The 23,536-nt window shown below is 40.4% G+C and overlaps 3 protein-coding genes across 9 annotated transcripts in view; 2 read left to right on the top strand and 1 right to left on the bottom strand.

The window, feature by feature from the left end:
* mocs2 (molybdenum cofactor synthesis 2) overlaps positions 1-12,110 on the top strand; it is a 53,066-nt gene extending 40,956 nt beyond the window's left edge. For 3 of the 5 annotated variants that reach the window (XM_078549968.1, XM_078549976.1, XM_078549940.1), the window contains exons 5-6: positions 10,120-10,243; positions 11,568-11,638. The gene's annotated coding sequence lies outside the window, so the exon portion shown is untranslated. Of the gene's footprint in view, positions 1-10,119; positions 10,244-11,567 lie in introns of all 5 variants that reach the window. The other 2 variants (XM_078549959.1, XM_078549949.1) reach the window with 1 other exon arrangement.
* Positions 1-12,110, top strand: part of LOC144685433 (molybdopterin synthase catalytic subunit) — a 42,540-nt gene extending 30,430 nt beyond the window's left edge. Inside the window, exons 3-4 of the mRNA XM_078549926.1 lie at positions 10,120-10,243; positions 11,568-12,110. Of these exons, the coding sequence (XP_078406052.1) occupies positions 10,120-10,243; positions 11,568-11,642 (199 nt within the window). The 3' untranslated portion in view covers positions 11,643-12,110. The remainder of the gene's footprint in view (positions 1-10,119; positions 10,244-11,567) is intronic.
* A 6,294-nt stretch (positions 12,111-18,404) lies between these two features.
* The window catches only part of LOC144685460 (integrin alpha-2-like), a 171,291-nt gene continuing 166,159 nt past the window's right edge, over positions 18,405-23,536 (bottom strand). For all 3 annotated transcript variants that reach the window (XM_078549998.1, XM_078549990.1, XM_078550007.1), the window contains 2 exons: positions 20,851-20,967; positions 18,405-20,280 (listed from right to left, as the gene is read on the bottom strand). In XM_078549998.1, coding sequence (XP_078406124.1) covers positions 20,191-20,280; positions 20,851-20,967 — 207 coding nt within the window. In that variant the 3' untranslated portion in view covers positions 18,405-20,190. The remainder of the gene's footprint in view (positions 20,281-20,850; positions 20,968-23,536) is intronic.

Raw genomic sequence — 23,536 nt, forward strand, 5'->3', positions numbered from 1 at the left:
TGAATGTTACAGCCTTGTTCAAAAAGGGGTGCAAGGATAAAGCTGGCAACTACAGACCAGTCAGTTTGACCTCCGTGGTAGTGAAACTTCTGGAAACTTTAGTATGGGGTAAAAAAATAGTCACTTAGACAAATGCAGGATAATTAAGGAAAGCCAGCATAGATTCATCAAGGGAAAATCATGTTTAACTAACTTGCTGGAGTTTTTTGAGGAGGTAACAGAGAAGGTTGATCAGGGAAATGCTGTTGATGTGGTGTACATGGATTTTCAAAAGGCATTTGACACAGTGCCACACAACAGACCTGTGCGTAAAATTCTAGGTCATGGAATAAATGGAAAAGTAGGCACTTGGATAAGAAATTGAGTGACAGGAAACAGAGAGTAGTGATAAATGATTGTTTTCAGATTGGAGGAAGGTTTGTAGTAGAGTTCCCCAGGGGTCAGTGTTGGGACCCTTGCTCTTCCTGATATAAATGACCTAGACTATGGTGTGCACGGCATGATTTCAAAATTTGCAGATGATACGAAGATTGGAGATGTTGTCAACTGTGATGGCGATAGTCTTGAACTTTGTTATGACGTGGCAGATGATGTGTGCCAGGCAGATCAAATTCACAAGGGAAGCTTGGGCACGCTATCACAATGGTTTTCCAATTTGTATTTATTACGAGATACATGCACTGAATTCAGAAGTAAAAAGTCCACCTTTAGAGATTTTAAAAATTAAATTAAACTATTTATTAACAAAATATAAATGATTTCAAGCACATACTTAAGACTACAATTATTTGCTATCATAATAACTCCTAAAATTCCTAATTAACATGACCCCCAGTTACATCTCCCCCAGAAACCCTCCTCACACTCCAGTTTGTGACACCAGATTCACAAGTGAATGGCTTGAATAGAATGACCAGCGAGACAAGTTTCTTCTGATAATTCACAACTGCTTTATTGAATCACCCACAACCCCACTGTACAAAACCCCAAATTTAAAACAATCTATCCCCAGTACCCGACATGAAGTCACTATGGCTTGGTTAAAACTTACAAAAACACAGGCAAAACACCACGTCCTGTCCTGAATAAAAAAAAACCCTCAGACCAATATCACCAAGATATGGCTGAAACAAGTTACAAGGTACCGGCAAAAAAACACCAAGTTTTCACCCCAAACCTTCACAAAACCCTCAGACCAGTATCACTATGATTTGGCTGATATCCCCAAACGGCTGGTCTGTCTGAGTCAAGATGACCAAACTCGACCCTTCTTCTGACTGCAGCCCAGACCTTTCAGGCCACTATCACCACGGTATGGCTGAAAACACTTGCAATCCCCTACACGGCTGGCCTGTCCAGTGTTAACTATGGGCCCGAGAGCCAGGTTGACTCCTCCTGACCCCCCTTGACTGCAGTGCCAAACCCTTCTCACTTGTTCTTTTTATGATGATCCTTATTGAAATATCATGAACACATTTCCTGAGGCCATCCTGCTGGATGGTTAGTGCCAAGCACCTTCTTTGATCCTTCAAGTCTTCCAGACCGACCTACTCAGTGCTGCTGTTGTTTCCACAATTGAAAACAATGAATCTCACTAAGGTGAGGTATCCCTGGCTCTAGAGCTGATATTTATGTGAAAGGTTTCTCTCCTTCTGTGACAGGAGTGAATGGATGTTGTCTGGGGCCATTTGGTTGTTACAATGGCCTCCTTCATTTCTTAATTAGATTACATGATGGTGGTTATCCTGTGTTCACTGCTGTGATGATGTCTTAAATTCCAGTCCTTTTTAATAGCATCAGTTCTGTTGTGATGTTGGAATGTCTGAGATTAACCCCCACCCCACAGTGTAGCCTGCCTTGGTGTGTCTTGTTTTGAGGCTGGGCTTTCATTCACAGCACTTGTATCTGTGGGGGTTGAATAAATCCTTGAGCGTATTGATGATATGTCCTTTCTACCATTATATTGGGTAATCAGACTTCTTGATCGCGTTAGTCAATATCCAAACCCTTTTAATGAGTCACTGTGTTTCCACTAAATGTCTGAATTAACCCCTTGCTGCCCAGCCCTGTACTGCTGACTGCAGCTTATCTTTTTAAATTTTATAGTTCCAATCATGAGGTCAAAACATGTCTGTGGGTTTGAAATTATGCTCCATAAATTTCCCAATTGGATCCCACACTCCCTTTAAGGCAACGGTCCAAAACAGATTTTAGATTTAAAACAGAATCAGCAAGTTAACACAATACCCATCTGACAGTAGAATTCCAAGTGGCTTTTTCCCAACTTCAGTTTTGTTATATAGCAGACTTACGCACACATGGCTGGAGGCTTCGTTAAGGCTATTTCACACACTCCTGTTAGATCTTACATGGCCTTCTGACACATAGCCTTTCATTCTCTTTTATATATGTTTCTCTCTTTTTAACAAGTAAATTCTATTGTTCCATATGTCTTTGAAACTGTATCTTCCTCACAATATAAAACTTTCATGTTGCCAATATATTGTTAGTAACCTTTGGGAAAAATAAACACATTCCTTAGCCTTGTTTATCTGGCTAGTTGTAAACAGACTTAGATCCCTTTGAAATCAAAATCTCTTCATTTATCTAAAAACGTAAATTATCTTTACATCTTACATTCTAAGCCAGCATCCATGTTTACTCATTAGCATGTCAAGCCCCAAGCTTCTTTTGATGATTTAAAGCTTGCAGCCTACTTGATGACAAAATGTAATTAAATCACACATAGACCCAACTATACTTACCCCCATAAACCTACTTCACAATAAACCAGAAAAACATTATGAATATTATTATATTTTCATTACAACTTCAAAAGGACATAGACTTGTTGGTGGATTGGGCAGACAAGTGGCAGACGAAGTTCAATGCAGAGAAGTATGAGGTGATTCATTTTTGCAGGAAAAATATGGTGAGATAGTATAAAATAAAGGGACAGCCTCTAAAGGAGGTGCAGGAACAGAGGGACCTCGGTGTATATGTACATAGGTCTTTGAAGATGCAGGGCATGTTGTGGGAACAGTTAATAAAGCATATAGTATCTTAGGCTTTATTAATCGGAGCATTCAGTACAAGAGTAAGGAGGTCATGTTGAACTTGTATAAGACACTAGTTAGAACTCAACTGGAGTACTGTGTCCGGTTCTGGGTGCCATACTTGAGGAAGGATGTGAAGGCATTGGAGAGAGTACAGAGGAGATTCACAAGAATGATTCCAGGAATAAAGAACAGTAGCTATGAGGATAGATTGGAGAGGTGGGGACTGTTTTCTTTGGAGAGGAGACTTGATAGAGGTATTCAAGATCCTGAGGGATATGAACAGGGTAAATAGTAGCTATGAGGAGAGATTGCATAGGTTGGGGTTATTTTCCTTAGAACAAAGAAGGCTGAGAGGCAAAAGAAGTAAATATAATGTGAGGGAATATTTTTTCACCCAGAGGGTGGTTGGAGTCTGGAACAAACTTCCTGAAAGGGTGGTGGAGGTAGGGTCGATTGAGGTATTCAAAAGGGAATTGGATTTCTACCTGAAAAGAGAGAACGTGCAAGGTTATGGGGATAAGACAGGGGTGTGGAACTAGGTGGAATGCTCTTTCAGAGAGCCAGTGCAGACTCAATGGGCTGAATGGCCTCCTTCTGCACTGTAAAGATACTGTGACCTTTTAGTTTTCCTTTGCCTAAAGCACAATTACTGAAATTTTTTCCCTCTATTCTCTTCCTTTTCAATTGTTTTTGGGCTATTATTTCTGTCTTTTCTACCTGATCCCTCCCTGTGTTTACTAGTTTAAAGTCCTCATGGCTGCTCGATTAATCCTTTTCACATGGACCCTGGTCCCAGCCTGGTTCAGGTGGAGCCTTTCGTAACAGTAAGGTTCCTTCCTGTTCCAAAACATTCTTGATTAACAAGGGAGTCCAAGGGTACAGGCAGTAGAAAGAAAAGTATCTAATCCATTGTCCCATAAAATAGAGCCTCCCTTTTTCATACTCTCCCTTTAGCTACTTCTTTACCTTCCTGATCTGCTTATCCCTACACCAATTTGCACATGGTTCGGGTAATAATGCACAAGTTGTACCCTTGATGTCCTGTTCTTTAATTTAGCTAGTAGTTGTGTTATGGCACAGCCGATGGTAAATGCTGAGTTGTTCAAATCCCAGAGGGAAACTTGAGACAGCTGCCACAACTATTTTTGCAATTTGTATGTTTTAAGATGCGGGCTTTGAATTCAGTAGCAATAAGACCACTGAGCCTTAAGTTTTCACAAAACTAGATTAAACATTTATTAATAAGAGAAATGATTTTAAGCACATACATATGCCTACAAATTACTTGATAACTTCTAAATCCCCTAACTAATCTGACTCCCAGTTACACCTCCATTAAGGCAACAGTAAAACACACAGATTTTAATAGACCCAGGCAAAGAAACATAATGCCCTGAACAATCCAATACAAAGTGAGTTTCTTTAACTTCAGTTCATTGTAGACAGTAGCTTGAGTTGAGATGTAGATGCTGAAGGCTTTTTATGCTTGTTAGATCTTAAAATGTCTGCCTTTACACACAACCTTCTCTCCTTTGTACATATTTTCCCCTTTGAATGCAAATTCCCATTGTTCCACTATGTCTTTGGACTTTACCTCCCTGATCATAAAAATTTATTATAGTACCAATTTTACCAGTAATCTTTGGGAAAAATAAACACGCTGTTTCTGAACTTCACTTGGCTACGTGACATGTTTCACCCCTTCTCTGAAAATAATCTAGCCTGGTTTTTAAAAAAAAATGCAAATGTCCTTTTACACCTTACATTCTAAACTTCCCCCATGTTTACCTACTTAACATTTCAAACCTAGTTTATCTTTTGATACATCAAAGTGTCCACACCAGCTGCCTTTAATCCAATTAAGCCACATACACACACACCACTATTTTCCAATAAATTCCAATAATATTATTATATCTTCCTGACAGTTGCTGATATTCTCTAAACAGCTCTTGCCTACTCTTGTCAATTTTATTGATCCCAACATGGATCACAATGACTAGATCCTCTCTCTCTCCCCCTCTCCAACAACCTTTCAAATTAGTTTGGGATGCTCCTCATCCTGTAACCAGATAGGCAACATATCATGTGGGACTCTCAATCCTGTTACAAAGTATGCTAGCTGTTTTAACTATTCAATCTCCTACAATTACCGCATTATGCTTCCTATATGAACATACAAATTAGGAGCAGGAGTGGGCCATTCAGCCTCTCCACCCTGCTCCGACATTCAATCAGATCGTGGCTGATATGATAGTAGCCTCCACTCTACTTTCCTCCCTTATCCCCTTTGACTCCCTTGTCAATCAAGAATCTATCTAACTCAGCCTTAAAAATGTTCAGTGACCCAGGCTCCACTGTTCTCTGGGGAAGAGAATTCCATAGCCTAGTGAGTCTGAGAGAAAAAAATCTCTTCACCTCTGCCTTAAATGGGAGACCCTTTATTTTTAAACTGTGTCCCTAAGTCTAGTCTCCCTCATAAGGGGAAACATTCTCTCAGCATCCGCCCTATCAAGTCTCCTTAAGATCTTGTATGTTTCAATAAGATCACCTCTCATTCTTTAAACTCCAATAGATACAAGCCCAACGTGTCCAAATTTTCCCCACAAGATGATCGCTTCATCCTAGGAATCAGTCGAGTGAACCTTCTCTGAACTTCTTTTAATGCAATTATATCCTTTCTTAAATAAGGAGGCCAAAATTATACACAGTATTTCAGATGAGTTCTCAAGAAAGTCCTGTACAACAGTAGCAAAACAGCTCTACTTTTATATTCCATTCTTCTTCCAATAAATTACAATATTCCACTTGCCTTCCTGATTACTTGCTGTACCTACATACTAACGTTTTATGATTCATGGACCAGGACACCGAGATCCCACTGTACCACAGAGTTCTGAATTATCTCTCCATTTAAACAATATACTGTTTTTCTATTCTCCCTCCTGAAGTGGACAAGTTCACATTTTCCTACATTATACTCCATCTGCTAAATTTTGGCCCACTCATTTAACCTATCTATTTCCTTTTGCAGACTCTTTATGTCTTCCTCACATGTTACTCTCCTGTCTATCTTTGTGTCATCAGCAAATTTAGCAACCATACATTTGGTCCCTTCATCCAAGTTAATTATATGGATTATAAATAGCTGAGGCCCCTGTGGCACCCCACTAGTTACAGCTTGTCAACCCGAAAATGACCCATTTATTTCTATTCTCTGCATCCTATTAGCTAATCAATCCTCTTTCCATTTTAATAAGTTAGCCCTACAGCATGAGCTCTTATTTTGTGTTGTAACTTTTGATGTGGCACCTTATCAAAAGCCTTTTGGAAAACCAAGCACACCACATCCACAGGTTCCCCTTTATCCACATTGCTTGTTACTTCCTAAATAACTCTTCAAAAAAAAAAGTCAAAGATGATTTCCCTTTCACAAAACCACATTAACTCTGCCTGATTACATTAAGATTTCCTAAGTACTCTGTTATAACCTCCTTAGTAGGTTCCAGCATTTTCCCTATGATGGATGTTAGGCTAACTGGCCTGTAGTTTCCTGTTTTCCATCTCCCTCCTGCTCCTCCTCACCATCCCCCACCCCTCTTTGGATAGCCTACTGCTTCATGGTGCCATGATCTGCATTCTGTCTATCCTTCCAGCTGGCTTTTTCCTTCTCTTTGCTTGTAGCAAGTACATTGCACCTGTTGAATAGGATTAGTTTTGGGGGCTCTTTGTTCTCTATCTCACCTGAGTTCCCCCTAATCTCATTCTGTTGATCACATGAAACGTGTTCTGAACCTGCATCTTTCTTCAAAATCTTGAGCAAGCTGTCTAGATACTCTTCCCCCTCCCTTATCTGTCAGAGTGTCTCCAGCTCGCACTCCAGTTCAATCAATCAGGCAACTACTGCAGATGTGTTTGTTTGGGACAGTCTTATTGTTCACAAAATGCCACATAATGCAGTCCAATGCAATCTGTTTTGCCATAATTTAGCCGTGAGTTTTTATTTTTTTTTAGTTTGTAAGTTTTTTGTTTCTTTTTATACACACTAACTTGCAATTGCTGACCTTGCTAACTATCTTGTTAACCCTATCTATCTTGCTCATCCTGTCTGCTTGGACTCTGCCAGTAGATCAATCTCTGCCTCTCTCTGTTTTTCCCAGGACATCTGTTCAGTTATGAAGAAGAACCCTTGTCATTCATAATCTTGTTGCCAATAATTTTGATGACATCTTGACTTCGACTAAAACTTGGCCCACAGTTGGCGACATCATGCCATTCACTGAAACTTCCCATCTGGTTATATTTTCCACCAATTGCCCTCATCAAACTGTGCATGGAGTGATGTGGCTCTTATCACCATACCACACCTTTGCATCTCCCCTTACTCCTCTGGCACCTTCTCTACCCCTCTCATCTCTTTGTTGCCTTCCAATGCCCAAGGCCCACAATGAATTTCTCCCCGATAGCCTCCTTCCTTTCCTCCTTTGCACCTCCTCATCATTGACGATTTCAGTCTCCATCTCGGGTGCCCTTTCCCTCTTTCCCCTGAACGCACTTGCCTTGCCTGCCCTACTTTCTCTATCCTGCAACCCCCTGTCATCCAAGCTCTCTCTCTCTGACTATGGTTTCTTGTGCATCTCCTCTTCTGATGGCCTACATCCCAGGGTCTTAAAGGAAGTGGCAGCAGAGATAGTGGATGCATTGGCTATAATTCCAAAATTCCCTGGATTCTGGAAATGTTCCAGTGGATTGGAAAAATGCTAATATAACGTCCTAATTCAAAAAGGAGGGGGAGGCAGAAAGTAGGAACCTATAGACCAGTTAGTTTAACGTTTGTCGTTGGGAAATTGTTGGAATCCATTATTAAGGAAATAGTAATGGGGCATTTGGAAAGTCAAAATGCAATCCATCAGAGTCAGCATGGTTTTATGAAGAGTAAATCATGTTTGACTAATTTGCTAGAGTTTTTGAAGATGTGACAAGCAAAGTGGATAATGGGGATCCTGTAGATGTGGTATATATGGACTTCCAGAAGGCCTTTGATAAGGTGCCGCACAAAAGATTAATACACAAAATAAGATCACGTGGAGTTAGGGGTAATATATTAGCTTGGATAGAGGATTGGCTAACCAACAGAAAGCAGAGAGTTGGGATAAATGGGCCTTTTTCTGGATGGCAAGCTGTAACTAGTGGGGTGCCACAGGGTTCGGTCCTTGGGCCCCAACTATTTATAATCTATATTAATGACTTGGATTCAGGGATAGAAGGTACTATAGCTAAATTTGCAGATGACACCAAAATAGGTGGGAAAGTAAGTTGCAATGAATAAATAAGAAATTTACAAATAGATATAGACAGGTTAGGTGAATAGGCCAAAATTTGGCAGATGGAGTTTAACGTGGATAAGTGTGAGGTTATCCATTTTGGTTGGAAGAATAAAAAGGTGACTTATTATTTAAATGGAGAGAAACTTCAGAATGCTTCAGTGCAGAGGGATCTGGGTGTCCTTGTGCATGAATTGCTAAAAGCTAGTATGTAGGTACAGCAGGTAATAAAGAAGGCAAATAGAATTTTGGCATTTATTGCTAAAGGAATAGAGTATAAAAATAGGGAAGTGTTGTTGCAACTGTACAAGGCATTAGTGAGACTGCACCTGGAGTACTGTGCACAGTTTTGGTCCCCTTACTTGAGGAAGGATGTAGTTACATTGGAGGCGGTTCAGAGGAGGTTCACTAGATTGATCCCAGAGATGCGGGGCTTGTCTTATAAGGAGAGATTGAGCAGTTTAGGCCTACACTTGCTAGAGTTTAGAAGAATGAGCGGAGATCTAATTGAGGTATATAAGATGCTAAAGTGGATAGACAAAATAGACGTGGAGCAGATGTTTTCCCTATTGGGGCATTCTAGAATGAGAGGCCGTAGTTTTAGGCTAAGGGGTGGTAGATTTAAATCAGAGATGAGGAGGAATTACTTTTCTCAAAGGGTCGTGAATCTGTGGAATTCACTACCTCAGAGTGCAGTGGATGCCGGGACGCTGAATAAATTTAAGGAGGAGATAGACAGATTTTAAATTAGTAATGGGTTGAAAGGTTATGGGGAGAGGGCGGGAAATTGGAGTTGAGTCTGAAATGAGATCAGCCACGATTGTATTGAATGGCGAGGCAGGCTCGAGGGGCTGAATTGCCTACTTATGCTCCTGGTTCTTATGTTCTTATGTTCATATGCTTCATCATTGTGCCCATGTCTATGCACCTCTATCTCTCCACCTTCCCTTTCTCCTTTGAGACCCTTCTTGATACCTATCTCTTCCACCAAGTTTTTGATTATGTCTCCAAACATCTGCTTTTTGGGCTCAGCATCCATTCTTTTCTGTGTGTCTCTGTGAAGCGACTTGGAACATTTTCTGTACATCAGCAATGCTATATAAATGCAAGGTGTTTTAGCTGAATGTGTTTCATTATTTATAATAAAACACCTGACAGGTTTATAAGTAAACCAGGTGTGTTAGTGCCTTTTTTATTCCTTTATACTAACATGGGCTACTTTTTTGACTTGCATCTCAATGCTATTCATTGATACATTTTGGCCTGTTCATGAACCCAGTTTGTATAAATTTTGATCCTCCCCATATGGTGCCACTTAAGAGAATGATCTAGCTTGATCCTTTTTTTTCAGCCAATGTCTGTTTTTCTTCTGTGCATGTCTAGCAGCAGAAGACTCTGTACTCTAGGTTGTTTTGGGACACCAGGATTACCTTTGAGGTTAGAGGTGCATTTAATTACTGAAAATCCGACAGTGCGACTGGCAGTGCCTGAAAATTGGTAACCAGTACATCAGATTTTCTGGCCCTATATAGCACGAAGCTAGGAATTTAGTGGAAAAGAAGGCATGATCAAGAAAATTTATGTCTTTATATAAATAGCCTCTTAAAAATTGCACCAGTGACTTGTTGGATTTAGCTGTTGTATTAGTGTGTCTCTGAACATTTATTTCAGGATTTAAATTTGTTGTTAATTTAAAAATTGCTTCAGTTTCCATTTTTCCCTTTGTAAATCTGCAGAGTGGTTGATATAACCGAAGCAAGTGTGATCATTGCCATCTCCTCTCCACACAGGAATGAGTCTCTTGAAGCAGTGAAGTATTGCATTACTGCTTTGAAGGCAACAGTACCAATATGGAAGAAGGTATGAGCTTTGACATCTGGGGGATGAAATTTTAGCTGTGGCGATAGTGCAAAGCGGCATTAGCAAATTGGCAGGCCTTGGATAAAGAACATTGGGTTAAAGTTGATTTCACTCAGCTAGTATTTTTAAAAGTTTTATTTTCCGAATGCCCTTTCCATTTGACTTATTATCTTGATTTTGTTTCTGTTGTATGACTAACTATGAATGCATACTCCAGTATGTGATATTTTCCCAAATTTTGTCACCAACTTTCTTGAAGGTTGGGGGTGGGGGGCTGAAAGCTCCAAAACATCATTAGGGAAGCATCTCTGGGAAAGCTGAAGATTCTGTTGCAGAAACACTCATTTCATCTGTGTCCTGTAGATGACATCTATTAATTACATCATTTATTCTATGCGTGAAAACTTCCCCTCCATCTTCCCATGCCCCAAAGTGAACTTCTGTCCTCTATAATTATCCAGCAAATTTAATAGGGTGTTAGCCATACCAGTACCCCCAACTATGGTTACTTTCCAGAGACATGCAACTTAAAACTGACTTGCACCCTCTTCAATTCAGGTGTCACCAAATTTTGAATTGAAACTGCATCACATCTCTGATTCTGGTGCTCCCTCTCTCAGTGCTTCCCTTTCCCAGCAGATTGTATTTGTTGTGTTGTAATAGCTAATCTTGTGCTTCATCTTGCTACGATGCCTGTAGTTGGAGCTTGTGAGGTGGCTGGAAGTTGCCTGTCAATGAGAAGCTGCTGGAATTGTGGTGGCTGTGCACTCTTGAGATAGTTCAGCCACAGGCTGTGGGTGTAGCACATCCCTGGCTATTTTCTGGCATATGTGAATTCATCAGACTAGGGATGTGAAATGATGCAAATGTGCCATTGGGAGAGACAGCAACATCATCCATTGCTATTTCACACCTGCTGCTGCTGCCCTGAACTCTGTCACCATGCTTACCAGGGTGGCACTGGATGACCTATGTGCTGTGAGGTTACTGGCCAAGCCTTTGCTTCTTCGGAAAATGAGTTGAAAAAGTGAGACCAACATGTCTTGTGTGGTGTGCAGCCTTCAGCTGTGGTGCTGGGATGCACTTGGTCACTAAATATGACTCAATAGAATGGAGAAACAACACCATCACACTTCTATGATATTGGGTCAATTAAATAAAGATTCAGAACGCCAAGTTATTAGAATTTTCATACTTTTAATTATAGCTTTTACAAATCTTTGTCATAGAAATAGAAATATCAAACTGCCATTTAGACATACATATGTTTGCTATAGGGTATTTTCATTTTTAAAAATTTATTTTGTATTTATTTTTAATTTAGGAGATTTATGATACAGAAGAATATACCTGGAAGCAAAATAAAGAATGTCAGTGGACACAAAATAGACAGAAGTAATTAGAACTCAATGTAACCCTGAAGAAGTATCATCACACTGTCTGTTGCCAAAGCATTTAACCTTTTGAATTGGAATTAAGTGATGGATGCATTAATTGTAATTGGTGATTTGCCTTTGCACTATACTTGTATGTACAAGTATGGCTAATGACACACATACTCTGTAATTCTATACTACTTGAACAGAAAAATATGTATAATCTTTCCATGTTACGAACTTGTCAATCTTAATTCTGTTGAGTAGACGCCTTGGTAGTGCAAATTAACCTCATACTGCTTATCAATATATATATATTTTTGAACAAACATATCCAATAATGTTAGTCAAAACTAAATTCTGAAGATAATCATGTTCAGATCAAAGGGAACTCTAAATTTTAACGTGAAAGCTGTTGCGTGCTCCCTCAGTTTGTAACTGTATTTAATTCTGAAGATGAATTAAGTTTGTCAATTAAAAACATAATATTGGATACTTCTTAGTGCGTATTGAGAATTATAAGAAAACTAATTGTTGAAAATATGGAATTGCCCCAGAGTGAGAAATATTTACCAGGGGCAGAATTTTCCCCCCGTCAGGTGGCCCGCCCAGCGTGACGTCCACAATGAAGTGCTATGCGCTCCCTGCACGGGGGTAGGGGGGTGGATTCCCTGAGCCGAGAGTGCGCTCTTTCGCGCATGCGCACGAAAACCGCACTCATCTCCCTGAGGCTAAGTGCTGCCTCAGGGAGATTGGCTCCTGTCTGAAAAAATTTTAAAAAGAGAAGAAATAAATTTCCCTGATGTGTCCCCTCATGTGACACTGTCACATGAGTTGGGACATGTCCATCACTTTCAATGACAGTTTTATTAAAAATTTTAAAGCCTACATGAAACTTCATCCCGCCCGTGGATGAGGTTTCATGCTTTTTCTAATGCCTGCTGGGGCTCCTGGCCTGCCCGCCAACCTTAAGGTTGGACGGGCAGGTCCACTAATTACTTTAACTACTTTGTCAATGGCCTTAATTGGCTGTTGACAGGTTGGCGAGCGCTCAACGGATTCTGCTGAGCCCCTGCTGATCTGTAAATTGAAATGAGGCAGGGTGACATGGGGAGTTCCGCCCGACGTCATCCCACGTCATTTTATGCGTCGGCGAGCAGGCCTCACCCCCTACTCGCCAACCGGGAAATCCTGGCCCAGATCTTTTCAGCCCTGTTCGCCTACGTGAATTACAGTGGCATGTTCTGCATCACCAAGCAGAAATAAAAAGTACTTTTTCAAGTATATAATAATGGTAGCCAGCATCCAAAAATCATTGTAAACTCCATTCCTGCAATAAATAGTATGTTAGCAACAGGAGTTTTCATAGCACTGAACCCCAGGGTCTTAACCTGCTTAAAAATGTTTTGAATGGGCTACAATTTGACCCATACATGGAGAGTTAAATTATTAGATAAGGGAAGGAAAGCAATGTTCTGGGGGGGTGAATTTCAATGGGAATTCACCCAACGTAACTGGTGCTACCAATTGGCTAGTATTCTAGTTATTTTCAATGATCACTTATAATTGTTTTCATTTTTTCCCGGCTAGAAAGAACTAAACATAGTTCACCTTTTATGTAAAAATAGGTCCTCGCCAGTATTTAGGCTCTGCTATAAAGTAGAGAAATTGTGACCTCTAGTGGTTTCGTTCAACATGTACAGTTCCCAAGTGCATACTTAAATGGAGCAGAGATTATATTGACCCATTTTTTTGGTAATAGTTTTCAAAATACTTGTTACAATAAATTTGAACTGAATTTTAACCAGAGTTTATTTAACTCCCCTCATTAATGGATTTTGCCATAGGCCAATTTTACAAACAGTCTAATTTGTTCACTACACTTATTAAAGATTGCAGCAAATCACATTAATCACTGATGTTGCATGTTTAACCTATATTCCTGAACATTGCATGTACTGACACTTATTCTGTATTCAGATAAAGCAAGTGATGATGAACTGTACTGAATGGGAGGGTTACAGTTAGGTATACCGTTGCTTCATTGATGACCTTCCCTCCATCATAAGATCGGAAGTGGGTATGTTCGCTGATGATTGCACAATGTTCATCACCATTCGTAGCTCCTCAGATACTGAAACAGTCAGTGTATGTATGCAGCCAGAACTGGACAACATTCAGGCTTGGGCTGACAAGTGGCAAGTAACATTTGCGCCACATTGCCAGGCAATGACTATCTCCAAACATAGAGCATTTAACCATCTCCCCCTGACATTCAATGGCATTATGATCCCTGAATTCCCTACTATCAACATCCTGGGGGTTGCCATTGACCAGAAACTGAATCCTGTGATGGGTAACTCACCTCCTGACTCCGAAAATGTGTCCACCATTACAAGCCAGGAGTAAGATGGAATGCTGTTCACTTCCCTGGATGAGAATAGCTCCAACAACAGTTAAGAAGCTCGACACCATCCAGGACAAGTCCACTTAAACATTCACTCCCTCTGCCAATGAAGCACAGGGACAGCAGTGTGCACCACCTGCAAGATGCACTGTGGCAATTCATCAAGGCTCCTTTGAGAGCAACTTCCAAACCTGACCTCTGCCACCTAGAGGGACAAGAGCAGCAGACACAAGGGAACTGCAAGTTCCCCTCCAAGCCATACACCATCCTGACTTGGAACTACATCACTGTTCAGTCACTGTCGTTGGATCAAAATCCTGGAACTCCCTTCCTGCCAGCACTGTGGGTGAAACTACACCACATGGATTGCAGTGGTTCAAGAAGGTGGCTCACTGCCACCTTCTCAAGGACAATTGCAGATGGGCAACAAATGCTGGCCTTGCCAGTGACACCCACATCCCATGAAAGAATTTCAAAAAATACATAGTGCACCTGAACACTTACAGACCCATATTCTTTAACCCATTTACACCACCTTTTGTGTCAGTTGAAACTGACACGGAGAGTGACAAATAGAGAACCCTAAATGCAGGAGATGTAAGACTCCCACTAAAGCATGTTTGTACTGCTTGGGTTTAACACAGAGGACAGCAATTTCCCAATTCTTCGTTCCTTTTTAAATGCTGTCATATATAATTGTTTTGTATAGATGGTGGAGCTATGTTGGTCGAACCTTGACAAGAAATGAAGGTACAGCTTGACAATGGATTTTATTTTTAAATGGTTGGGTCCTTTAGAGATATTTAATTTTGAGTTAGGCCATGCTGTGCACAGTGGAATCTGACCAGGAGCTGACCTAGTGTAGTGATGCCTTTGTCATGGCAAATTGAGATCCCTTCTAACGACAATAGGAACAGGCCAGTTTAGCCCTTTGTGTCTGTTTTGTTGCTGATCTGTGACTTAATATCAAATAACTTATCTTTTCTCATATATCCTAATACCTTTGGTTATTGGAAATCTATCAATCTCAGAATTAAACAAATAATTGACCAAGCATCGACTGCCATTTGTGGAAGAAGGTTTCAAATCTCCACCACCCTTAGCATATGGAAGTGTTTGCTAATTTCACTCCTAAAAGCCCTATCTCTAATTTTTATTTAGTGGGCCTAGTTCTTCCGATCAGTGACAATGCTGGGCACATTGCCGCTAACTGCAAAGTTTTTACCAACCTGACAATACTGCCCATTTCTTCTACCTGCTCAGTAAAGTTGGGGAAAGGAGAGGACATGCCCCTTTTTATGACAGTAGGTGCTGTATCCAGTTAAGTTTTTAAAGGTCCAAATGTTTTAATGAATGAGGGTGGGTGGGTGAGTGGGTAGCTGGGTCAGGGGCTAGTTGGGTGAGGGGCTAGTTGGGTGGTCTGGGGGTAGTTGGGTGGTTAGGAGGTAATCTGATCGGGTGGTAGGCAGACGATTGGGGATAGTCTAGTCAGGTCGGAGGGGTGGTTTGAGGATAATTGGGTCCGGTTGAGTCCGGTGGGGGATGGCCGGGTCAGGGATGGGTAGTTGGGTGGTAGTCAGGCTGGGTAGCGATGGGATAGGTTGTTGCAGTGCTCAGTTGAGTTACCCAGCTGTTAAACTGTCTAACATTTCCTGGGTAAGTATCATGTAAGTCCCATGTATCTAGCCCAAGTGTCCACCCTGAGTTCAGGGTCAGAGACTTTCGTGGAGGGTCCTGGGCAGCAGGGAATCAGACCATCGTAAGTTTAAACTTTCTAGGCAATTCCCAAGCGTGTCCGTGCATCAGGACTTCCGCAGGGGTCTGACATGCATCTCCCGTGTACATCACACCTCTGATGATTCGCAGACCGGTAAATGTGTGCCTATGTTTCATAGCCCTAGATTCTCAAACAGTGGAAATAGTTTCTCTGTATCCACCTTATCAGTTCTCAGCCATATCTTGAAAGTTTGATTTGATTAAATCACCTCTTAATCTTCTAAATTCCAAGGAATTCAATCCTGGTTGGTGTAATAAAAACAAAGTGCTGGAAATGCTCAGCAGGACTGGCATCACTTGTGGAGAGAGGAGCAGAGATAATGTTTTAAATGTGACTCTTCTTCGAAACTCAACCCGCTTGGTATAATTTTTCCTAGTAATTTAACCTTTGGAGTCTTTCTAGCACTCCCTCCAATGCTAATATATCCTTCCTAAGGAGTAGAGCAAAGTACTGGACAGCGTACTCCAGGGGCTGAATTTTTCCCCTGTTGGGGGTGTTGTGTGGGCCCAGCGTGACACACACCTGGAAGCGCTATGCGCTCCCTGTGTGGATGGGGGGGGGGGGATTCCCTGAGTCGGGGCCTGCGCTCTTTTGCGCACATGCGTGCGAAAGAGCGCAGAAATCTCCCTGTGGTACGGAGGTGCCTCAGGGAGATTAGTTTAAGTTCTGGAAAATTTAACGAAGGTGAAAAACAATTTTAAGGACATGTCCCCTCATGTGAAACTGTCCATTATTTTTTTCAAAATTTTTTATTTAATTAATAAACCCTTCATGAAACCTTATCCTGCCCGTGGATGAGGTTTCATGAAAAATGCGAAGGCCGCCTGGGCTCTTCGCCTGCCCGCCAACCTTAAGGTTGGACGGGCAGCATTCTTAACAACTTTAATTACTTTCTTAATGGCCTTAATAGGGCTTCGACAGTTTGGCGGACGCGCAGCTGAGTCGGCTGCGCGCCCGCCAAACTGACAATCTAAATGACATGCGGTGACGTTGGGACGCACGCCCGACATCACCGCGCGTCATTTTACGTGTCAGCGAGTGGGCCCCGGCCCCGCTCGCCCAAGGGAAAATTCTTCCCCAGGTGTTGCCTAGTCAAAGCTTTAGATAGTTGTAGCATAGATTTAAAATGCAGCATTCTATTAGCTTTTTTGATTTTCTTCTTTTACCAGTTCACCGTTGAACCAGAGTGAAAAGAATGATGGGCACAGAGATTTTCGCAGAGATACAATCTTCTTTCCAGGAGAATAGTCATTATCTATGCCTGATTCCTTATCGGATTAAACAGCCTTTATTTCTTAATGGAATATGTTTATCCATAACAATTTTCCGTTCTGATATTTGTCTTAGTCTCAGCCGCCAATTTTCTTTCAAACTTATCCTGGCTTGTTCTCTCTGTATGTCACTGAAATTTGATTTGAGATATTGTTCCTTAGATATGGAGACTAGGATTACACACAGTATTCGAGGCATGGTCTCACCAAAGTGCTATCTACAATTGCAGCTATTCTTGTACTCCAATCCCCTTACAATAAAGGCCAATGCATTATTTGCCTTCCTAATTGCTTGGCGCTCCTGGATGCTTCCTGCACTCCTTGTGTGAGTACACCCAAGTGTCTGAACATTTCTTTAAATATTCTGCTTTTCTATTCTTCCTACCAAAACTTGCACTGCACCTCCAGTGCAGAATCCAAAAACACTCTCTTTCTCTGTCTCTCTCTCACACACACACACACGCAAACTTTGCCATCCTTCAGTGTTTCCCAGGTCAGGGTTATTTTCTGAATGACTGAAATAATGGGATATCCCCATCAGATTACAAGAGCCAGAATCTTCAGGTTGGTGAGTGGGGGCGGGCCCTGCTCGCCGACGTGTAAAATGATGCACGGTGACGTTGGGCGTGCGTCCCTATGTCACCGCGCGTCATTCCAACTTTCAGTTCGCGGGCGCGCACCCGAGTCAGCTGCGTGCCCGCCGAACTGTCAAAGCCCTATTAAGGCCATTTAAATATCAATTGAAATACTTAACGGAGCTGCCCGTCTAACCTTAAGGTTGGCGGGCAGGCGAACAGCCCAGACAGCCTTCGCATTTTTCATTAAACCTCATCCACGGGCGGGATGAGGTTTCATGATGGTTTTTAAAGTTTAATAAAATTTTTAAATAAAATTCATTGACATGCACCAGCTTGTGTGACACTGTCACATGAGGGGACATGTCTTTAAATTTTTTTTTTCTTTACTAAAATTTTCAAAAATCAAACAAATCCCCCTGAGGCAGCTCTGTGCCTCAGGGAGATTTCTGCACTCGTTCGCGCGCATGCACGAAAGAGTGCAGGCCCTGACTCAGCCTCCTCCCCCTGCCCGCATAGGGTCTTAATTGGCCCGCCCACGTAAAATGGCTGCGCGCCTGCCCGCGCTCACTCCTGCTCAACTCCCTTGACGGGGAGAAATTTCTCCCCAAGGTTTTTTCATGTCCCATCCAGAAAAATGAAAGGCAACAGATGCATAAAACCCCTGTGGGAAAAAAATCCAGGAAAAATTATGTTCACGAACTGTTCTATAATGGTAATGGTAGCACTGGCAGTAAAAGAAAGTACACAGTAGGTGCAATATTATATATGTTCTTTTTTTAATAAAGTCTGTGAATTACAGAAGTTGGAGACATTTCATATAAAAAGGAGTTAATGCAAAATGGGAAAACCCTTTAAATTTTCAATCCACCTTAAAAACCAGCAATGTAAAGTTTGGTCAAGAAACCACCTAATAAATATTAATTAAAAACTTAATGCAGGAAAACTCAAATAATTATATATATAAAAAAAAATGTACCAGTGCAAATAGCAAAGACCCAACCAGTGCACCATAGCTGACTTTTACATAAGATTCAAATAAACTACCAGAGTCCTCAGCACATTTTTAAAACAGTTTTTTGGCAGTGTTCTTTTTACACTGTTCACAAAATAAAAATACAAACTCAAATGTTGGAAGCAGAAAAGTTAATGCTCATGAAACATAAACTGCTAATCACATTATTTAAAACAGTACCAGACTTGAAGAATCTTTTCACTTGTTAGAGATTTCTTATTTTGATCTAATCCCAAAAATTAATTATACACAAAAATCCCAATTTCTTAACAAATATCATGCAAAAGAAATTATGAAAGTTTTATTTACATAATAAAGTACCACTGAACCAAAATTTGCATTCACCGTGGTTTTGGTTTTTGTAGGTTAAGCTCTTCACACGGTGATTTTCATCACTTGGAATGACTATGGTTAGGTTGCCACTTGGAGTTTAGAATATGACACATCAATTTCAGTTGAATTCTTACTCTGATCAAATTTGACATAGCGAAACGTAGTATGTGACAGAATACAGAGAAATTGGCATCTTTTCAAGTAAAATAAAAGCGGATTCTACTGTAGCCTGGCTTACAACATAGAAAAATATTAAATAATAATAGAATGTATGTTTTGAATTGCAATGCAACATTAAATCTGGGGTTAACTTTCCCTAGTTTGTGATGTATTGGGCACGCTTATTGGATACATGTTATGCCCCTGTTTTTGACCAGACCAATACTTAGCCAGTGTGCATATGAAGACAATGGCGGTAATTTTTGATGTGCTGCCAGCAGTACACTTTGGAAACCTGCAGGGAGGCTGCATGCAATTCTCTGAGATTTTCCCCCCGGTGGGCAAGGTTTCCTGCCAGCAGCACAAATGCAGAGATTTGCACTCAGTATTTCAGTGGCAACTGGTAAGGTATCACATGGCATTATGGTAACATTTTACTTTTTCTTGTTGATGCCAGGTAGAAATTAATACATTCTAAAATGTAGATTTTATTATTTTTATCTTTTTCACAAAGGACACCATAGAACAAAATTCAGCAACGATCAATGTAATTTTGCTCACCATGTATCACCTAATTTAAGCATCAAGTATATTTTGTAAAATCTGGAGCACTGATGTTATATTTGTCAACTTTAAGCCTGATGTGCAACATTGATGTTAACTATTCTGAAATCCAAAGGATTATGGGTGAAGTCCCTTAAAACTAACATGGAGAATTATCCATTTTTCTTCATAATTGACAACACACAAATTAAATCGGATTCTTAGAAATAACACATTTCAAAGCCCTGTATTTCTACAATTTACAAAGAAATGCAAGCACTTTTCCTTTTCTTTAAAAGTGGAAATATCACTCCCATAAAATGTAAACACTGAATGCACCAAACATTCATATTTTTCTGGAATATCTCTCTAAATTCACTTGGTGAGTTGACATTCTATATCATTTGTGAGCAGGCAGATTCAGCTGTTCACACTGAAGAGTAGTGCTAAACAGAATGAATAAAATTCACAGTGAAATTAAACATCATTCATTATTCTTCTTCAGCATCATTGTCACCGTTGTTTTCATTGTCCTCTTCATCTTTTTCCAGTTTGTTGTATTTTCTTTTAAAGAATCCCAGCTGTTTTTTTTAAAAAAAACATTTAATTCAGAGAATTGCAAAGGCACTTAAAAATCACAATTCCTCTTGTGTACAACTAATGGAATCCACTCAGTTGTAAATTGTTATTTAGGGTCAAATTTGTGGAGGGGTAAATCTTCCGCTCTGGGAAGAGCAAGAAAGAAGCTCCATATTCACTAATTTGTATGGAGGTGGGCCGCAGGAAACAGGAGACCTTTTTCAGAGAGCTAGCACAAGCATCATGGGCCAAATGATCTCACTCGGAATTGTAACATTTTGTGGTTCTTTCAAAAAGAACAAACACTTTCACACATAGCATTGTAAGAGACAATCTATGGAATCATCTGGTCATTATCCTCACTCACATGTGTCACGTAGGTTACCAACTTACATGCAACTTTAAAGTGCATGCTACATATTAGGATACCCGATTACAGAATTGTGTGGCTATTGGAATTGTTGTGCATTTTATGAGGACCCAAAAATAGCGATCAGAAATAGATTGCGATGTTCACTGGCATCTCAATCAATCGTTTGGTTCTAAGTTTACGAAACTTAGAAGGTACTTACTTTCCACAAGGCACCAATCAAAGCTAGAAGTACAAGTAGTCCTCCTATTACGCTCCCCACAATCACTCCTACGGGCACTACTTTTATTTCCATTGGTTTTGTTATTCTAACTGGGATCTAAAAGTTAAAGTAAAAAGTAGTTATATCTTAATGCCGTTCAAAAGTTTATTAAACGTATTAACTTGGAACAAAAAAATGAAAATGCAGATTTGAGTGTAACTTGAAAAATCTCCTGGTTATAGCAAGGAGCCATGCTTGAAGGAAATATGGGTTGGAGGAAGTCTGATACAAGAAGTGTTACTCCTCCTCACCACACTCCCTTAAAGCACTGTTCCCTGCCAGGAGCATGGGATTAGTGTGTTTATCTTTTGATATAAAACAAATGGATCTCCCATATCAGTGCTCATGGTAGATATACAATTTGATAACAAGAGCATTAAACTATGCAAATTACAATATATTACATAATACTAGTGGATCTCCTATGGCATTACTTAAGACAAGTTGAAATGCTGTTTTAATAAAATAGGGGTGTTTATGCCATATAGGGCAGTTCCGCAGGGTCAGTGATTTCCATTTTTATTAAATGATGTTACGACCACAGCTGAAGTTGTTCGCTGAGCAAGCCAAATCCCAGAGGGAAACTTGTCTTACTGATTGTAGCTGTTTTTTTGTATCTTGAAAACGAGGGGGAAACTACTGATCCCAGAAGCATAGAATCCCAGTAACACTTTTAAGATTTTAAAATTAAAATATTTATTAACAAGAAAAAAAAAACTTAAACATACAAGAATAAAATTACACAGTTGGAACAGTCTTACAGAACATTCCCAAAACCCCCCTTTGGTCAGATCACATAAGTAAACTACTTAGCAACAGCTCCCTTTTACATTTTTACCATACAAATCCAGTAATATTACCCAAGGCAAAAAACTGCCGCTATTTCAATTAAGTATACCACACGACTTCTGACTCTCTTCTACTCTGCTTTGGAAATCTGAAAGAAGTTCAGAAACAGGCTGCTTTCTGAAAAGAAAGACTTTCCTGGCTTGAAACTGGATGGTTGCTTCAAATTCACGACTTTTCTCAGCTCAAACCTGGCCTCAGGCCATCTCCCCCACACAGCAACTTTAACTCAACTAAACATCTCCCTTAAATATCTTTTTTTCCCCTTTCATCCTTGGCTCCACTGTCCTAAGCACCCCTTCAAACTCATCTTTTCCAAAATATAGTTTTTTTCATGTCTTCCTATTGCCTCCACTTTTGCATCAAATAAAATTTAATAACCTTTCCTTGTTTACTTCTGAAACCGTTATAAGTTGTAAAAATCCCTTAAACTCCCTTTGAAATTTAGAAGCTGAAAATTCAAGTCTTTACCTTTCACCTAATGCAAATTTTTAAAACCCAACTTATTTACTTGTAATTCCAACTTTAACATAGCCTCTCATTACAAATGCATGCGTCTAGCACCTATACCTTTCATCTCCCAGTTCCCACAGGCAAGCTGTCTCTATAAACCCCTGCACCCCTCAGTTTAATTAATCACAAACACACACATAGAAAACACATGCAGCTTTCTTTACAGAATACCACCATATTCCCAAAAATAATAACATCCATCTTCACAATGTTATTTTGGGATTTTTATTGGCGCCTTGGAGATTGAATTCCGTAACTCGATCCATTATTTTGTGAAACACTAAATGAGTGGTCTTAATACTTTTAATTTACTTTTAACTATGTTTATATACAAGTTTTACAGCTTGGGCAGAACTGTAATTAGAGTCACAAAGTTTGTCAGTGGAACTGCTGGGTGAATTCTTTGGTCTTGAACCAAAGTGAGAATTTATATTTGCTAGGACATTGGTGAGGAAGCCTGGGACTTGATGAACTATGGTGGACTGTATGATTTAGCTCACTGGTAGATTCCTTGTGCCTGTCAATAGAGAACAAAAGGGGAAGGGATCAGGGGTCCCTGATAAAACTGGGAAGGGACCAGGGGTCCCTGAAGCCCACCAGGGCAGGACTTATTTGCAACTTTGTAAGGATAACATAATATTTGTTATTTTGTGATTGGATCTTGGAAGTACATCCATGTATTGGTGTGTCCAATATGTTGAGTGTGTGGGTAAAGAGAGTTAGCATGCTTTTTGCTTTTGTGTGCAAGTTTGCTTCTCGTTTTAGTCCTATACCATTGGCTAGCAGCAATGCGAAAAAGAGAGCCAAATGTGTATGTCTCTCCCTGTCAGTACACAGCCTCTCCATTGGCAAATCCTCAGTTGTGCCTCCTTGTGGCAACACACGGAAACTGGATCCCTCACGGCCCCAGGCTAAATCTTCAGAGAACTCGGAGGAAGTCTGGCCCCCAGATATGGAGTGTGCAGGTCCAGCAGCATGTAGACACACCCTAGTATTTATGAACCAAACTATAGGTGAATAGCTCAACTACTTAGTGAATACTTCGGAAGAGTTGAAGGATAGGGAGTGAACCTTGTTGGTGGAGCCCAAAGGTGGACTAATGTCTAAATGTGTCATATTTGTGGCAACTCCTACAACCAAGCTGGTTCTGATTGTAGGGCTTTGCATTCCTTTGAACTCAACAGGGGAGCTCGAGGGGAGGACCCTGATGTTTGGACGGCCCAGGGTCTCTATAAATTTGTGTGTCCTGGAGAAAATGCTCTAGTTT

Source organism: Cetorhinus maximus, chromosome 1 (genome assembly GCF_964194155.1).
Source record: "Cetorhinus maximus chromosome 1, sCetMax3.hap1.1, whole genome shotgun sequence".
Lineage (NCBI taxonomy): Eukaryota > Metazoa > Chordata > Chondrichthyes > Lamniformes > Cetorhinidae > Cetorhinus > Cetorhinus maximus.